The sequence below is a fragment of the Canis lupus genome, chromosome 20 (genome assembly GCF_003254725.2).
Source record: "Canis lupus dingo isolate Sandy chromosome 20, ASM325472v2, whole genome shotgun sequence".
Taxonomy (NCBI): domain Eukaryota; kingdom Metazoa; phylum Chordata; class Mammalia; order Carnivora; family Canidae; genus Canis; species Canis lupus.
This window is the reverse complement of record NC_064262.1, coordinates 7681552-7700027: the sequence shown is the minus strand read 5'-3', so window position 1 is coordinate 7700027 and position 18476 is coordinate 7681552. Positions and strand designations below refer to the sequence as shown.

Here is an 18476-nt window from a genome sequence, read left to right as displayed (position 1 = left end):
GAGAGAGACCACCTTCACCTACCTTTTATTCCAGTATATTGTTAAAATTATTCTAGTTTATTCTTGGTTATTATTGTGCCTAATGGATAAATTAAACTTTATCATAGGTATGTACATACAGGAAAAAAAAAAAAAAAAAAAAAAAACCAGGGACGCTTGGGTGGCTCAGTGGTTGAATGTCTGCCTTTGACTCAGGGCATGGCCCGGGGTCCTAGGATCAAGTCCCACATCAGGCTCCCTACATGGAGCCTGCTTCTCCCTCTGCCTGTGTCTCTGCCTCTCTCTCTCTCTCTCTCTCTGATGAATAAATAAATAAAATCTTAAAAAAAAAAACATAGTATATATGTAGGGTTCCATGCTACCTGCGGTTTCAGGCATCCAGTGGTGGTCTTAGAACACATCCCCTGTGGATAAGGTGGGGGTGGGGGTGCTACTGTATTTCATTAACCATTCTGGGCCTCGGCTGCCTGACATATAAAATAGATAGGGCAAAGATATTACACCTGGAAGGCAGGGTTTCTGACCTTGAGGAGTCCTATCCTTGTGGGGATTCAGACATACCTAGGATGAACACTGAGAGCTGGATATTACAGATAAAGGGTGGCATGAAAAGATAAGGAGGCCTGAAGAAGCCTAGCATGCTCCCCAAGGGTGAGGAACCTAGCACAGCAGAGGACAGAGTGTTTGGGGGAAGGATAGAGACTGGTCACGTCACATAGCAAGTCAGGGAAGAGCTGAGATTTGAATGCAGAGTCATCTAACTCCAAACCCAGTCCTCTGCAGTATATTCCACAACCTTGAATGTGAGGCTGAGGGGAGCAGACTCAGAGAAGCCGGAAGACATGCTGGATTCATGGTTTGAAACCTGGGCTGTGGTGTGGCTAGCTTGGGGCTGTCACGTAACCGAGAAGAAAGGTGATGAAAGGCCCCAGTAATCAGACTAAAGATGGGGCGTTGGGGATCCCTGGGTGGCTCAGCGGTTTAGTGCCTGCCTTCAGCCAGGGTGTGATCCTGGAGTCCCGGGATTGAGTCCCACATCGGGCTCCCTGCATGGAGCCTGCTCCCTCTGCCTGTGTCTCTGCCTCTCTCTCTCTCTCTCTCTCTCTCTCTCTCTCTCTCTTTCTCTCTGTCTCTCTGTGTGCATGTGTGTGTGTCTCTCATGAATAAATAAATAAAATCTTTAAAAAATAAAAAAAAATAAAGATGGGGCGTCATTTCAGAATATAGTTGGAGATCAAATTGGCAGGACTTGATGCCACTGACTAAATGTGGAAGCAGCTGGGGAAAGAGGGGAGGCAGACTCCAGTTTGAACACCTGGAAGACAACCCAGGGGAGAGTATTCTCAGCCCATTTCCACACTGTTGGCTAGTTCTACATCTTCCTTGGTGGACTCAGCCTCTCCCATTCCTGCTTATCCTTAGAGACCCAGCTGCAACCCCACTGTCAGAGCCGGAAGGCTGAATCCACCCACAAAGAACTTTCTAGCCTGTCTCTCTAGCCTCCTTTTCCTGTTTCACACTACTCTGGTGGGTGTCATGAGCCCAGGAGTGTCATGCAGGCATGCACGTTCGGCAGTTCCTTCTTTGAGCACAAGATCTGGGTCTTCCCACTCTGGGAACAGGAACTAAGGACCTGCAGGTGAATGCATAAGGACTGTGAATGCATAGATAACACATGGGGCTAGAGCAAGGGTAGCAGATAGTGGGTTTCTTCTCAGCTCATTATAGAGGCTGCCTGGAGTACTATGGAGGGTTCTGAGGCTTGGCTGCATCCAGGGTTAGCTGCAGAGAGCGTTGTGATTGGTTGGTGATGTCTGCCATAGGCATAAGAGGGATGTGGCAGGGTGCAATCTCTTAATGGCAAGATCTGTATTGTTTGGACAGTCTACAACTGTTCTCAGGAAAAATCAAAGATGATGTTGGAGTGTCTGGTATAGCTGAGGGTTAGAAGGGGCTGTTGAGAGAACCAGGACCAGTGTCAGACACAAGCTGTCCTCAGCATTGCATTTTCAACTTTCATACCATTCTCCACTTGTGTCCATTACATAATGATGCCCCTAAACCACCTTTTGTTCCTTGACTCAAGGCTCTCAAACCTCAGCTCACAAAGGGATTTTTCCAACTAATGCCTGCCAGCCAGTGGTTTCATTTTGGCAGCCCAAGTCATTGTCTGCACTGTGGTCTTTGGGCAGTTCATCTGAATATTTGCTTTCCTTTATGGTTTTATTTTTAAAAGTGTAAAAATGAAGGTGCAGATACCAGCAGAGGAAGTGTAGTTCTCCTCAATGTAATGTAGAAGCAGAGCATGCATTTGAAACACTAAAAAATGGAATTACTCCAAAATAGTCATTAGCCATTTAATGAGTTATGCTACTGTAAAGTTGGAGGAACAGTCTGCTATGTATGTTGCTGAGGGCATTTGGGTGAAGGTGCATTTGGCCAGGTTATAAGTGACCCCTTAATGACACACTGGTGGCCCAGCACACTCAAAAGTTAGACCAGGTGGAGCCTAACCAACAAGTTGTCACATCAAGGTGGTCCAACACAATAAGGATAAAGTCCTATGATTTTCAGTTGTTCTTCTATTTTACCCGGTAATATTTTTCTCCTTAAATTTTATGACCACTGGGGGTTAAGATAGAACCATCATTATTCAGAGCCTGGGCATTCTGGATAATCCATCTTCCACCATACCCCAGAGACAAAAGTGGAAAGTATGCAATTAAAAGCAATAGATTTTAGCTTCCCCTTGACTTTTCATAGACAGAAGCTGGTTGGCTGGTATGTGGGGGCTCAGTCTGAAGGAAGAGAATCCAGAAAATATACGAAATGCTGAAGATCCATGATAGCTTGTGCCTACCAGGCTAGAAGAAATGGAGCTTTTATAGCACAGTTAGCTGTCTGGGCAGAAACCATTAACCCTGTTGATTGCTGGCTTCTTTTTTATCTTTTTTTAAAGATTTTATTTATTTATTCATGAGAGACACAAAGACAGAGACAGAGACAAGACAGAGAGAACTAGAGACACAGGCAGAGAGAGAAGCAGGCTCCATGCAGGGAGCCCGATGTGGGACTCGATCCAGGGACTCCAGGATCACGCCCTGGGCCAAAAGCAGGCACCAAACCACTGAGCTACCCAAGGATCCCCTGATTGCTGGCTATTAATTTTTTTACTATTAATATCAACCACTGGCTCTTGTTCATCTTTTCTGGATTACATGATATACTACAGCAAGAGATTGTTTGAAATAACTTCATGACCTGTCCATGGAGCCAATGATTGATTTGGAATAGAAGCAGGTGCTAAAGCGGCTGGAGCCGGGCTATGAGCAGGCTGAGGATGGTCCCGGCATTGTAGGTTAAGGACAATGTCTGGATGAAACAATCGGACAATGTCTGGATGAAACAATCCAGCCCTCTAGATGTGAGCAGGACCCAATGACACCACCCTCTCTGCTGGTTCTCATCTTTTGTTTTTGAGGACTAGGTTTAAATCCTTGCTTTGTCACTTACCAACCAAATTACTTACGTTTGCTTTTATGTAAAGTATGGCTTCTTACCTTTTACTTTACAGGCTAAGTGCAGGGAAACAGTAATTTTTTTTTGTTTTTGTTTTGTAGTGTTCCTGTCCCTTTCAGTCTCCAATGCATATATGAGCATTCTTTAATGAAATAATAGGGCAATTAACAAAGATCACTGTGTGTAGTACTGTATTTAGTGTTTCTGTTTCAGTTTTTCTAAGATGTTAATTTATATGAAAATTAAATAATACAAGGAAAAAATCCAAGAGGAAATGCTGCATATATAGCTATTTCTCTTTTTTTTTTAAGATTTTATTTATTTATTTGACAGAGACAGGGAGAGAGAATAAGCAGGGGGAATGGCAGAGGGATAGGGAGAAGCAGGCTCTCCCTAGTAGAGCAGGGAGCCCTACTCGGGGCTTGATGCCAGGACCCTGAGATTATGACCTGAACCCAAAGCAGATGCTTAACTGACTGAGCCACCCAGGCACTCTTAAATGTAGCAATTTCTATTGTCACGTGTAAAGTGACTTGCATTTAGTAGGATTTTATTCTCTTCTTCCCTCCGTCCCCATTTCCCATGAACTGAACTTCTACTTACCATTTATGGGGCAATACCTGGATTACCTCCTTACAGAAGCCCTCCCTGACTGCCCCTATAATTAATTACTCTGTGCTCCTCCAGTGTAAACCCCCACCCCGACTACATAATGCATTAATTATTTACCTACCTCCATGTCTGTCTTTTCTATCAATGGGGAAGCCTCTTGAAGCCGAAACTTCCAGTCAAGACTCCTTATTTGTATATTCCAGTCTAGTTCAATGCTTGGTACATAGGAGTGCTTTTGGTGAGTGAGTGAGTGAGTGAGTGAGTGAGTAGAGGGATGAGTGAGTAAATGAATAAATGCACTAACTGAGTAAAGGAGTGGACCACTGGTAAAAGAAACCCTAGGTTTAAAAATGTTTCCACTAGAAGAAATAAGACCATAGGTCATACAGCACAGGTTCTTTACTAGGACAGTCTGAATCTGTGAACCAGTCCAAAAACTGGTACACGTATCTGTGTCTGTGCACCTTTGTGAGAAGGGAGGAAAGTCTGTCCTTAGATTCTCAGAAGTTTCCATGGCTCCCAAATGTTGACAAGTTGCTGATCTAAACAGATGGAACAAGCAGGCCCCACTGAGGGGACACAACCGAGTGATTATAAGAGAGACTGTGACAAAGGAGAAAAAAAATCAGAGCTGAAGGGGACACCGAGTCCTGCCTGGACCTGTGGCCCCAGGACAGGAACTCTCAGAGTCTAGAAGGTGTTGCTGTTTCCTTGTAAGCAGCTCTTGTGTGAAGAAACCCAGGGAAGATTTTGCTTCTTGCACAGAATCTGTGGTCAGAAAGGGCTTCCCAGGCTCATTGGGCCCAATCACCTGTCTCCAGGCACACCATGCTGAAATGATCCCTGGCAAACACTGGATCTTTCTTGCTTTCACAAATTCCCTCCCTGACTCCTCCTCTGCACTTTTCTATCCTATCCTTGGCTGTGAAAATTTGCTTTTCATTAAGAACAGTGTTTCTCAAAAATGTGGATTGTGGTCCATTGTTGAATTGTGACCTGACTTTAGAGGGTCGTGACCAGTTTAAAAGAAAAATGAAATAGAATATGATGGAAAAAATTGAGTGCATCACACATGTAAGAGTATTTCGTGAAACATCCTGTTTTAGCTTGATGTGTATGGAATTTTGATATCATATATATTTCCTTCTGTGGGATGTGGTCACAAATGATTGAAAATAACTGATCTCAAAAAAAAAGAAGAAAGAAAGAAAATAACTGATCTCAAGAATCATTGTAGGCACTCACTGGATACTTGCCGGAAGACCCAGCTCTTAAGGGGTCAGTGGTGAGAGATGAGGTGGGAGAAGAAGCTGTGTTAGTGGGTTCATGTATTGCTACACTGGGAAGTCTTTTGCTCCAGGCGAGAAGTTAGGAGCCTGCCATGTTGCCACCACTGCCACCCCTTCTTGATTCTTTCCTCTCCTCCCCTGGGCAGGTTGTATATGTCACAGCGACATTCCCGTATGTCATGCTTCTGATTCTCCTGATCCGAGGCGTCACTTTGCCCGGGGCCTCTGAGGGGATCAAGTTCTATCTGTACCCCGACCTCTCGCGGCTCTCTGACCCACAGGTAAGTGTTGCTTGCTCGATGCCCAGTTGCCTGTCACCACTGGGAAGCCCTCTGCAGGCCTTTGCTGCTAACCATGGGGCTCAACAGCTGGCTGAGCTCATGGAAGCCTGTGGACCCCTTCTCACAATAATCATTTTCAATGCATAAATTAACATGAATAGAAAACAAATTTGTGACATGGTATTAACATATGTGCTTGTTTATCGGTACATTAAATAGCAAGATCCAGCCATAGATCTGATAATTTTCATGGTTTCAAAGTAATGATGTCCGTAAATGATGTTTGGAGATATCTATGCTGCGAAATCAAATTATCTGGGATTTCTCCTGCTAATAATACTGTAGTTTGCTGTCTGCACTCATAATTGAAGAAGGGGCTAAATTTCAGTTAGAAGTTAGTGAAAATAAAAACAAACTTTTTCCTCCCACCTAAAATCACAGATCCCTGCAGCCATTCATCTCAGCTAGAGGAACTGAGTCTTCATTGGTGATTGATTTTCCTTGTGGGTGTAGCTCACAAAAAGAAAATAATTGGTGAAAACTAGCTCACCTGTTAGTTGTGAGGAAGTCAGGAAGGCATTGGCTGTTGTGCCTTAAGGGGAGTGACTGTTTATCCCTAAGCTTCTGTAAGTGGGTAGTGGTGGTGTGGTGTGCATGGGGGTAACATACAAGACAAGAGATGAAAACAAACATCTTGCAGACCCAGGAGTGCTCAACCTCACTACTTGTTAGAAGCTCCGGGGAATTTTTTAGGAATCCCAATTCCCAGAGCACAACCTACACCAATTAAATTAAATTTTCTGGGGATGGGTCCTAGGTATCAGTATCTACTAAAGGCCGCCAGGTAATTCCAGTGTGTCAGATAATGTGCTCAAAGACATTTGATAGATGAGGAGACATCCTTTTTTTTTTTTTTGATCGAAGTGTAGTTCGCATATAATGTTATATTAGTTTCAGGTGTACGGCATAGTGATTCAACATTTTTATAATTACAAGGTGATCACCATGATGAATCTAGCTACTGTCTGTCACCATACAAAGTTGTTATATATTATTAACTATATTACAAGTAGTGTACCTTGTATACCTGTGACTTATTTATTTTATAACTGGAAGTTTGTACCTCTTAGTCCCCTTCCCCTATTTCGCCTACCCACCCCCCAACAATCACCACATTGTTCTCTGTATCTAGGAGTCTGGTTCTGTTTGTTTTATTCGTTTTTTTTAAGATTCCACATATAAGTGAAATACAGTATTTGTCTTTCTCTATCTGACTTATTTAGCATAACAGCACCAGCTCCATCCATGTTGTCACAAATGGCAAGATTTCATTCTTTTTTTATGATTGAATAATATTCCATTGTGTCTGTATGCCCCATCTTCTTTTTCCATTCATCAATCAGTTGACACTTGGGCTATGTCCGTAATTTGGCTATTATAAATAATGCCACGATGAACATAGAGGCACCCATATTTCTACTAAAACAAACATAGATAGATCATGCATTAGAATGTAGAATCTACATTCATAGAAAATAAGCCTGCAAGAAATTCCAAGTGTGCAGTCTCTGGCTTCCAGCCACCCTCTGTTAGGGGGAAAGGTTTATGGAGCAGTTCCAGTGTACCTCATTGCACGGATTAAGGTTCATGGTGGAGTGGCATTGTGTACTCATTTCTCTCTCAGTTTGCTGTACTGTGAGGGGCCCCTGAGGCTCAGGGCACCACCAGGCACTTGAGGCAGCATCCTGAATTGCAAGCAGAATCCCTAGGAAGAAGGAAATTAGCTGCTGACTGTTGCCCTCACCGACTCCAACCTCTGATGGCAAAGGCTCAGTTGGAGAATCCGTTTTGAAAAACATATTTCCAGAATCACTGGTCTGTGCATTTTGTTAGATCCACAAATTTTTGACCCAGGACAGATTTCCTATTCTTTAAACTTTGCATGTTTCCCTATCCTGATCCTCAAGGTCAGTCAAGAGGTCCTGAGCATCACCTGCAGTTTCTGAACCTGACTGATCATCGGAACACCTTGGAACATATTAAAAGTACAGTTTCAGGGGCACCTGCACATCTATGTTATTAGAAATCTGCAAAGGAGATTCTGATGATCAGAAAAGTTTGGGAAAACCCAGCCAACACCTACAACCATAACCATAGAGCCCTATCTACACATATACACATGTGTACCACCAACTCACACCTACACACAGAAAAGGAGTGAAGCCAGATAGTCCATCATTCACATTGTCCTCATCATCCCAGTCTCCTGCCATCTTCTTCCTCTTAGGCCTTGGCTCCCAGGCCAGCAGTTACCTACAAGGCTGTTCTGTGGAATGGCCACTTGGAGTCATGGCAAGCACATTGGGCCAGCAGTCTGGACCTGGCCTTCCTCTGGCTCTGCTGCTGATCCTGAATGACGTTGGACAACTTCCTTCTTTCTTCCTCTTTCGGCTTCAGTTTCCTCATTAGTGACATGAAAATGTTGAATTCAGTCGGCAGTTTCAAAGTGGATTCAGAGAATTCTGCATTTTCTGTGAACATGGGTTGACAAACTGACTTAGAGGCCAAATTCAGCTCTCTGCCCTTTAAAAAAAAAAAAAAGTCATGAAACACAGCCATTTTACTTATTCTTTCACATATTATTTGTGGCTGTTCAAAGGCATAACTCAGAGGCAGTATTGAGTGGCTGAAACTGAAACCATGTGACCTCTTGTGTTGAGAGTCCCAAGACCCCACAGACATTGAGTGATACACTAGAAGGGCTCAGAGGACTCAGAGCAGTTACAGTCTTGAAAATGGTTTATCTCCATCATAGGCTTCCTGTGGTATCCTGCCAGGAGGAGACACACAGAACATATTCCCAATTGCAGTTTCAAAATGCAGCAGCATGTGGGCAGTATTTCTGCCCAGAGGAGATTGTTCAGGACTTGGGTTTTTAATGGGGAAGTTTTATTAAGTGCACAGGTAGTTTCTAGCCACGTGATCAATCGCACAGTACCCAGAATTCCAGACCTTCAGAAGGAAAGCACGTGTTCACCCTAAATTGCATTGTTTGTACAAACGGTCCAGGCAGGCTGGCACAGCAGAATTCAGTGCCCCAGGCATACAAAACGACTGTGTGACTTAGTACCAGGGGGAACATCTTAGCAAGGTTCCCAGACACCAGTCAAGAGCCAATCCTGCCAACAGGCCCTTTTGGGCAGCAACATCAAGCCTGCTGTGGTAACTCTTTTCCTGCATACCTACAAAACCTGAAATATTTACTGTTTGACCTTTTCTTTAAAAAAAAGTTGCTAACCTTGAGCTGCAGAGTCCTCAGATGCCTGTAAGGGGAGAGTTGGCCTCTGACCTCCACCTGACTCTTCATTCCATGCATGTTGCCACTAGTCTGGTCCAGACACCACCATCTCCCACTTGACAGGAGCCTCCTAACTCATCTTCTAGAAATGTCTCTTGACCCCTGTAGGCTACTTTCATGCAGCGACAGAGTAACCTTTTTCAAATATAAATCTGACAGGCACCTCTTTGCTTAAATCCCTCCTGGGGTTCCCTGTGGTCTTTGGAATAAGATCCAAATGGAAGGGCCTCCAGGGACATCTGTGTACTGCCTCCTTGCTGCATTCCCTTTTCGTTCTCCCCTTCTCTCAGTTCATTCCAGATACTGACCTTTCTACCTTGGAACCTTTGCATGTGCTATTCCTTTGCTGAGAACACTCCCTCTTTATTCCCACAGATCCTGCTTTCCCACCTTAACCAACATCCACTCATACTTTAGGACTCAATTTGAACATCACGTTTTCAGGCAAGTCTTTTTCAGCTGCCAACCATTCACCCCCCCTAGGATTTCATACTTATTTTATGAGATACTTACCATGTTTTCAGTGAAATATTTGTATATATACATACTTATATGTATGTATCATATGTATGATTTGTTCAGTGCCCATGCATTTCCTTACCAGATGCTTGCTAAGTGCCTACTCTGTATCAGAGATTCTTATTGGTGTCAGGGATATAGTAATGGACAGTGGACAAAACAATGACACCTTCCCCTGTCAATGAAGAAGGCAGAAAACAGAAGAAAAAATAAAATATGCAGTCCATTAAATGCAGACGAGCCATGGAGACCAAGTATGGAGTGGCAAGGGGAGTGCTTGAGTGAGGGCTGCAGTTTCCAGCATGGTGGCCAGGAAGGGCACCCAGAGAAGATACCTTGGAAGCAAGGGCTGTCTCTGCCTTGTCCACCACTGTCTCCAGTCCCTAGCTAGCTCACTGTCTGGTGCATAATAGGTGCTCAGTAAATGTTTGCTGAACGAACATAAGAGCTCAAGCTATTTTGATTTTTGAAGAAAGGTTCTATTGCTTTAGCTAAAATTCTAAAAACCTCTAGTTCACCTCTAGAACTCTGTGAGTTCTGTTTTTTTTTTATCCTCCATCAGTAATGACAAGGAAATATGTATGTTTGTGTGTGTATGCCCCCCAAAAGCAACAGTGATAGTTAGTTGTCTGGAACAGAGGTTAGGGTAGTGACTGCAAGAGGGGAGGATAAACAAAAACTCCATGTAGCTGGTATTTTTTGGAAGCTGGACTATTACAGGAAGGGCCCAACATGGCTGAAAAGGCAGGTGGGAGCAGCCCTGAGCCTGCTTTCTGTCTGCTCCAGGGGGTTGAAAGGTTGGTTCAGACTTTGGAGGCTGGCACATCCCACAGGTTTATCTCAGTATGCTGAGGGACAGCAGCCTGTGAGTGGGTCAATAAAATCACAGTTCCCCACTAAAGTGTCCACTCACTAGATAGATCCAGGTCAGAAAGGTAGAGCTACTTGCCTGTGGCCACACAGCAGCTCAGTGGCCCAATTAGGACTTAGAGCCCAGGGTTCCTGAATTTTGGGCAAGAGAATACTAAATGAAGGAAGATGAGGTCTGAAGAAGAAAACAGCAGATCTGCATTCCCCAGTTCCAGTCATTCCCGTTTGTGCGCCCTAGGCCATGAACCATGAGGAAGGCCCTGGTTTCAAAACCTGCTCTCCTGATACTGGTGTTTTGGCCTCTAGCAAGTCTCCTCCCCTCTCTGGAGCCAAGTCCCCTCTTCCCTAGAATGAGGCTTACAGGTTATAGTTCCTGCCCCATCAGATGACTGTGAAGGTGAAGGACAATGACCCAGTAGGTGGAGGAATGTTTTTTCTGTTTATAATTATGTTATTATTTTCCTGTGCATTAGAAAAAAAAAAAAACTGGGACACCAGTCAACCACATTAACACCACAACTTCATAGTTACTATTGCTAGAATGAAGCTGTATCTGTGTGCCCTTACACACACACACACACACACACACACGTATGTACATGCATGTATGTGATAAGGAGCAAGGTTGATTTACAAGCAGCTATTACATAAATACTGGAATGAATGTGGCCTTGGCAAAAGTAGTACAGGGGAAAGATGGTGGACTAAAGTTTGGGACATACACTGGGGCTGGAGAATCATCCTGCAGTAGTGTCAAGACGTCAGGTAGCCACACGGTCACACTCAAAACAACTGATATGTGGCTCTCAAAATTAGCAAACGTAGGTCAAGAGAGCTTTCAAATACTTAATCAGAAGATCAGAAAAAGGCTTAGTCTCTTGGTAATTTTCTCATTTTCTCAAGTCCAGATGTGTTTTTTCTTCTGAGTAATAATCCTGACTTAGTTTCCCCTTTACACTTTAGATCGCACCAGGGAGAAGAGTTACCGGGAAGGCCTGGCTTTTGGGCTTGTCTAGGAGTGTGCATACCCTTGGTTCTTGGGGATGATCTAGAAGTTGCAGTGTTCAAGCTTCCTGCAGCTATCAGGGACTAAAGGGTTGATGCTGGAGCTACCAAAATGTCTCTTGTGGGTAATCAAATAGGAAGGAGAGGTGATGGTGGAGGTGAACCCCAGGGACTTGGGCTTGTCAGAGGGGCAGCTGCAGGACATATTCAGGTCTCCAGCCTCAAAGCCCCACTGGTTCCCTACACTGCTCTAGCCATTCCCAGAAGTGTGGGGGATGGTCTTAAGTGGACTGAGGGCCAGCAGGAGTGAAATGAGCCCTTACTGGGAGTCATCCCTAGGCTGCCAACTCCATGAGGACAGGAATCACGATGATCCTGTATACCACTCATCTTTCTCCAGATCCCAGCAAAGCTGTTCATTAGTTTACCTACTGTATTTACTGCATGTCTACCTGTGCCAGATATTCAGTACACAGAGTGAATAAGAGCCCTTCTGCTTGTCCCCAGAGAGCCCACAGTCTGGTGCAAGAGGGTAGAGTCTCACCAGGCCTTGAGTGGGTGGGTTTCCTTCCCTATAAGGAGGAAGGGAGAGAGGTAGAGGAGATCAGAGCTTCTCATCCTTACTTTGGTCTGTTGAGAACACACACCTTGTTCTTGGCAATGGTCCTTGTGCCAAAGCACATGAATAAGTTATGCCTTTTACACACTGAGGCAGATATAAAGTAGCTGCATCCATACTGTCACTTTTCCTCTTTTGCTTCCTAGGGGCTTCATGGGAGGGCTGATAGCTGATGCTCTGGGCCCCAGATGGAACCCCTACTTGCCTTCTTTCTCCTGCAGCTGGAAGGACCAGGCCTGTCCCACTGCTCCAGTAGTAACTGTGGATCTTGCATGTTATCATCAGATCCTACCTTCTCTGAAAACACACTTGGGGTTTTGTGAAGTTCGGGTGCCTATACAGGTTAGCAGGATAGGGCAGGTGGTGAGCCATGGAAGGAAAACAACATTTGGGGTGCTTTCTGCCCTGTAGGATACTCTTGCTCCCTGCATCCCACATCCTGACCAGAGTGACAAGGAGGTGGAGCCTTTCCATGATCCAGGATCTCCATTAATTCCAGATCTGGGCCCTAGCTTCCCTTCCTGGTTCAGACAAGCCTGTTTGCTGTGTCATTTACATTTCTCAAGGAACACAGGACTCCTGGCTTGTGCAATGCTCTGGACCTCAGCTCCCCCTGGGGCCTTAGATAAGGGAAAAATCCTTTTAAGGGGTGCTTCTGACCCCTCTGGGTTTGTGTGCATTCTGCACGAAGACTAAGTGTTTGTCTGGACAGGCAGATACATTCACAGTGCCCCCTCCTTCTGTCTCCCCAGCCATTGAAGCAGGAGAGCTGCAGAAAGCATGAGAAGAGAGCTCAGCTGTGGGGGGCCGGTAGCCATGAACAACTTTCTCACAGAGTAACTGTGAGGTCTAGAAAGAGAGTCATGGAGGTTGTTTTGAGGTCTAAAGCGCTGTGCACTCTACTGCTATAGTTTCCATGAGGGCTTCCTGACCACCTCTCCTTTACTCCCACCCCACACGTCCTGTCTACCCACCTTTGGTTTTTGCCATGACACTTGCCAACACCTATGGCACCTTTCATTTTGTGACACCATCCTCTCCTCACTAGAATGTTACCTCTGGAGGGCAAAGGATTAATCTGTTACATTCACTGTTAGATCACCCACCCCTGGAAACAGTGCCTGCCAACATGAAGAGCTCAGTAAATATTTTCTGGAAAGAAAGAAGGAAGGAAGGAAGGAAGGAAGGAAGGAAGGAAGGAAGGAAGGAAGGAAGGAAGGAAGGAAGGAAGGGAGGGAGGGAGGGAAGTATTGAAGGCAAGAAGGAAAGAACTGAAGGCAGGAAGGGAGGAAAGAAGGAAAGATGGACAGTTTCAGGAGGAGCCTATGTGTTTTGTGTTATAGTGGCCTGGCATGTACTGCAGTTGTGGGTAAGCTCTCCAGAGACAGGGTTTTTAGTGCAGTGCAATCTGGTTTCCAGGAAAGTAAATTTGAGTCACTCTATTGCCAATGACCAGCTTGGTGTCCTTCAGGCTGTCCCTTTCTTTACCTTTCAAGACTCAGGGTTCTCACCTGTCTTCCAGGGTAAGAATATCCACTGCACAAGGTTGCTGCAAAGTAAATGTGCTCGTGAATGCAAAAGCACTTCTAGTTCTCCTTTTCGGTGCCTGGCCCAGGGTTCTGATATACAGTAGGGCTCTAGGGACACCAGCAGTGTTTTTCACTTGCCTCTATGTCACTGGCCCTGGGCTGGATGAGCCAGAGCCCCACGGCCAGAGGGGAAGGCTTTGAACTTGGAACCTAGTGCCTGTATTGTGATTCCAGTAAATTAAGTTTCTTGTCAAGAACTTGAAGCAACCAGCAGCTTGCCTTCTTTGTCTTCTGGCAATTTGCATTCTGTGGTCTCTTATAACTTTCTAAACATCTATTTGTCTTCACTGTCAGCTCTGTGTTCTCTCTGAAGTGTGAAGTGCTTCCACTCCATTTTTCCCCCTCAAATTTTTATTTTCTGTCTTTTCAGTCTTTGGGGAGTGCTTCCACTCCATTTTTCCCCCTCAAATTTTTGTGAAGTGCTTCCACTCCATTTTTCCCCCTCAAATTTTTATTTTCTGTCTTTTCAGTCTTTGGGGAGTGGAGGGGTCCTTGCAGGAAATCACATTTTCCCTGCCCCAGATTCCTGCCACTTTCACTCACCATTGTGTTTCAAGTGTGTGTTTTCAGGGCAAGAACAGAAAGGCCTGTCACAGATCCAAATCGCAGGGTCTGCTTTCCCAGGGTGTGTACACGTTCTCCAAGTCAGTCTCTTCTGTGGAGGGAACCAGAGTCTGTGGCTAAGTTGTCCAGGTCCTGGAGGTGGAGAAGAAGGATATCCAAACAGTGAGAGCATCTCAGAACACTTAGAGATCTACCCTACCTGCCCATCCCACAAGGACAAATCAGGGGAAACAAGATCTTCATTTGAAACCTTACCTGACACAAACTAAATAAATAAATAAAACTTTACCTAATGAACCTTATGGATGTGCCCATGGAATTGCTGCCACCTGGTGGCAGTGTACTCTGGTTCCAGGAATGGATTCTAGGAAAAAAGGGCCTCTTGGCTGGTGGATTTTCAAACCAAAATGTAAATAACGACCCTGACTTACATATGTTGGATATGTTTTTGAAAATACTGCAAACCTCACTAAACATGAGGGCTGGCTATTCCCTGGAACTGAAAATCAATCAGGGTTTCCTTTTGGTATATTTGAATCTGGGTTGGTGTCACTGTTGTATCAGCATTCATTTGTTTTATACTCAATACCAGGCACTGGGGATACAGAATCAGATGACATGTGATTCTTGTCTTCAAGAAGATGACAGTCTCTTGGGAGACACAGATAATTAAGTCAGCGATGTTAATAGTGGTGAAAGGGGGTAAATGGGGTTGGAATTCACCTGACACAGGTATTCACCAGGTAAACTCAAGAATTAGAAACACATTACTGATCTAACGCACGCACTGAAAGAAAGATAGTGAGTGTTTCCTCTTTTCTTGACTGCTTGAAATTCCTTGACAGTTGCTAGTCTGTGGAATCGGAACTCCTGTATACTCCACTGAGATTCAGTGTATCACTGGGGCTCCTCATTAGATTCTTTCAGCCACAGGTTTACTCAAGGGGAGGTTTTGTCAATTTTAGTTCTTAGCTGTTTCAGCAGCTGCTTATTAATCTATAATCTCAGTAGTTGAAGAAGTACTTGGTACACATAAGAGTAGTAACATTAGTTATTGTTTCTTGAATCTGTGACAGGTACTGTACTTCACAAATTTGTCATTTAATTTATCCTATTCTCTCAATCAGCAAATACTTACTGAAAATTATTTTCTAGATCCAGGCACTAAGTCCTATATATAAGTATCTTAAATTCTTATGACCTGTAAGATAGGACCTAAGGACTGATTACCCTAAGAAAGGGTATCTCTTATAGGTCATGAGGGTTTTAAAACCTTTGTTCTAAAGGTTTTTCAGAGGAGGGGACTGAGGCTCTGAGATATTTAAGCACTTGTCTTAAGCTGGCAGAGATAGTACTTGAGCCCAGGTGAGTCTGACTTGGTCAAATAAAGGATGCCATGCTGAAGACCTTTGTCATATCTGATTTTTCTGGCCTTGCTCTTACTCTGCAGCCCTGGGCTGGCAATCCTGGCTCTGGCGTCTTTGAGCATCCCAGACTTACATGACTACTTTGCAAGAATCCTAGAATCTCAGCATCAGGTGGGTTTAGTCCCCACCCAGTGCAGGAATCCCCTCTTTAGTAACCTGATCAGTTTCTGATTGGCCCCACCTACAAGAAAACCTTTCACCTCCACTTTGGAACAACTGTCCAGTTCACCTGGTTCCCAATTATGAGACATTCATTCATTCTTTCGTTTGTTTGTTCTCTCTTGATTCATCTGCCGTAATTTGTGCCCCACTTTGAGAATATTACCAAGGTTGAATATACTAATTTAAGTGCAGCTCAAACAACTGAGGCATAAACCAGCCTCCTCTAGGCTAATAGAATAATTTTCAAGGTGGACTTCCTGCCCCTTACCACTATTCTCTTCCTCACCCAGCAGATTGAGGGAGCTTTCAAAAGGAATCCTGGATTATGTAACTTCCTGGCATTGTTCTCTAAGTGTTTTGTTTTAATTCCTTGAGTGTGTTTATAATAGCTACTTTAAAGTCTTTGTTAAATCTCACAACCTTTTTCCTAGTTAATGGATTGTATTTTCCTATTTTTGTGCATGCCTGGTAGTTTTTTATTGAATACCATGGATTATAGTTGAATATTGTGGATACCATATTGTAGATGCTCTGGATTCTGTTATCTTTCTCTGAAGAGTGTTGGTTTTTATTTGAATAGGTATTTCAATTACTGGCTGACACTTTAAACTTACATAGACTCAACTTCATGTTTTCTTAGTGCACATATGTGGAAATCCCAAACTGTTTCTTAAGACCCTCTAATGTAATAGGACTCAATGGGGCTTAATTGGATTCTAAGCTCTGTCTCCTTTGGAAAGCTTGTCAGGGCTCTGCTTTAGGCTTTGTTAGGATGGGTTTAGAGTAGTTCTCTAGAGTGGTTTCTGTTTAGAGTGATTTTCAACCAGGGAAGTTTTGCTTCCCAGAAGACATTTGGCAATGTTTAGAAACAGTGTTGTCATTACTGTAGGTGCTACTGGCATCGAGTGAGAAGAGGCCAGGGATGCTGCTAAATATCCTCCATTGCATAGGACAGCCCTTACAACTAAGAATTTTGGGACCCCAAGTATCCATAATGCCATGGTGGAAAAATTTTTCCTGGAGACATGGTTCTTGCTCCTAAGTAGAAGTTGTTCTGTGTCTTAGCTGAGTGCCAATGGTGAATACTTGGCATTGATCTGATCTGTCCACTCTTGTAGGCAGGAGCCCCAGTCCCCTGGCCCTGCTCTCCCCTGGCTCTGTCCAATCTCTGGTGTCTCTCTTCCACTCTCAATCCCTAGTACTGTTATCAGTACCTTGAATGGACTGACATTCTGGACATTTACAACTCAGCGTCAGCCTTAGCCTCACAGGGGACCTCCACATGGACACCTGGGGCCCTGCTCTATACAGATCCCCCTTTCTGGTGCCCCACACATAGATTATAGCTATTTCAGTTGTCCCACACTGGCCCTCCCTCCTTGGCCCAGTGAGACTATGGGTTATATTCAGACTCTAGTCCTCTGTGCCATGGTCAAGAAACTGCCCCCGGGTGGAGCACTGGGCAAAACCCCCTTGGTGGTTCCCATCTCTCAGGGAAAGCAGTCTTGCCCTGCATGTTGTCCGCTGCCTGAAATGGTCACTTCCTCTATTTTATCTGCTTTGATGGCTGCTTATAGAGGAGGGCTAGTCTGATACCACTCAGTCATACCCAGAAGCAGAGATCTGATTCTCCTTACAGCCCCCCAGCATCTTCCTCTTGCACTAGGATTGAAATCCAGACTACTCACCCTGGCCCCCTGGGGCCTTGTCCCATCTCCTACATAGCTTTGGGCATCCTAGGCTCTTTCCTACCACAGACCCTGCCTGCTTGGATCACCATCCTCTCAGATATTCCCATGGTCTGCTCCTTCTTGCCTTGCAGATCTCAGCTCCAAGTCAGGTCACCTCTGACCACCTGAGCTCAAACACCCCCACTAAACCCCATGACTTTCATTATTTGCAGAGCTGATGGCTCTATGAAGTAGTCTCGTGTGTTTCTTGATATGCTCACTGATAGCCTCCCCCAGTTAGAATGTAGCTCCATGTAAGCAAAGAACTTGTTTGTCTTGTGTACTCTGGACCCCAGCACCTGTTGTAGAGCCTGGCACACGTTAGACTCCCAGTCGATACTGGGTGGGGGGTGGGGTGGATGCCATATGGTGGCTTAGATAAAGGACTGCACACAATCAGGAGAACAAAATTATTTCTTCATGTCCTTTAGAAGACTTTGTGAAATAGATAGCCTTCGGTTTTATCCTTGAAGGATGGAGAAGAGAAGGCTGTTTGGAGATAAACAAATACCAGAAATAGGAAAGTCTGCATATATGAAGGGAATGGTCAGTAACTCAGTGTGGCTATTGGACAGGTTTTGTTACAGGGAATCATCAGAAATAAGAATGAGACAGCGGAATGAGGCTCTTTCACTAAGAACCTTGGGTGCCAAGCCCACAGAGTTTAGGACTTCATCCACTGGCCAGAAGGGAGCTGTTGAAAGCTTCTGGGCAAGAGGTTGATTGACATATACAAAGTTGTAACTTCAGAAGATTACTGAGACAGTAGGGGCTCAGTAGACCTTGGCAGCAAGCAGAGTTTTAGAGTCAGATTCTATTGGGCAATAATACTCTGAATGGAAAATGGCCCAGGAATCCGGGATGGAGGGAATGTCTATGGAAACTGAAATTCAGATTGCTCCAGGTACTTGGAAGTGGAATAGTGACTTCTG

General features: G+C 44.5%; 1 protein-coding gene across 2 annotated transcripts in view; it reads left to right on the top strand.

Moving 5' to 3' along the window:
- SLC6A11 (solute carrier family 6 member 11) overlaps positions 1 to 18476 on the top strand; it is a 125299-nt gene that overhangs the window by 56459 nt on the left and 50364 nt on the right. Inside the window, exon 6 of one of the 2 annotated variants that reach the window (XM_025449805.3) lies at positions 5567 to 5701. The exons of the other annotated variant lie outside the window; for it this stretch is intronic. Coding sequence (XP_025305590.1) covers positions 5567 to 5701 — 135 coding nt within the window. The remainder of the gene's footprint in view (positions 1 to 5566; positions 5702 to 18476) is intronic. 2 annotated transcript variants of the gene reach the window in all.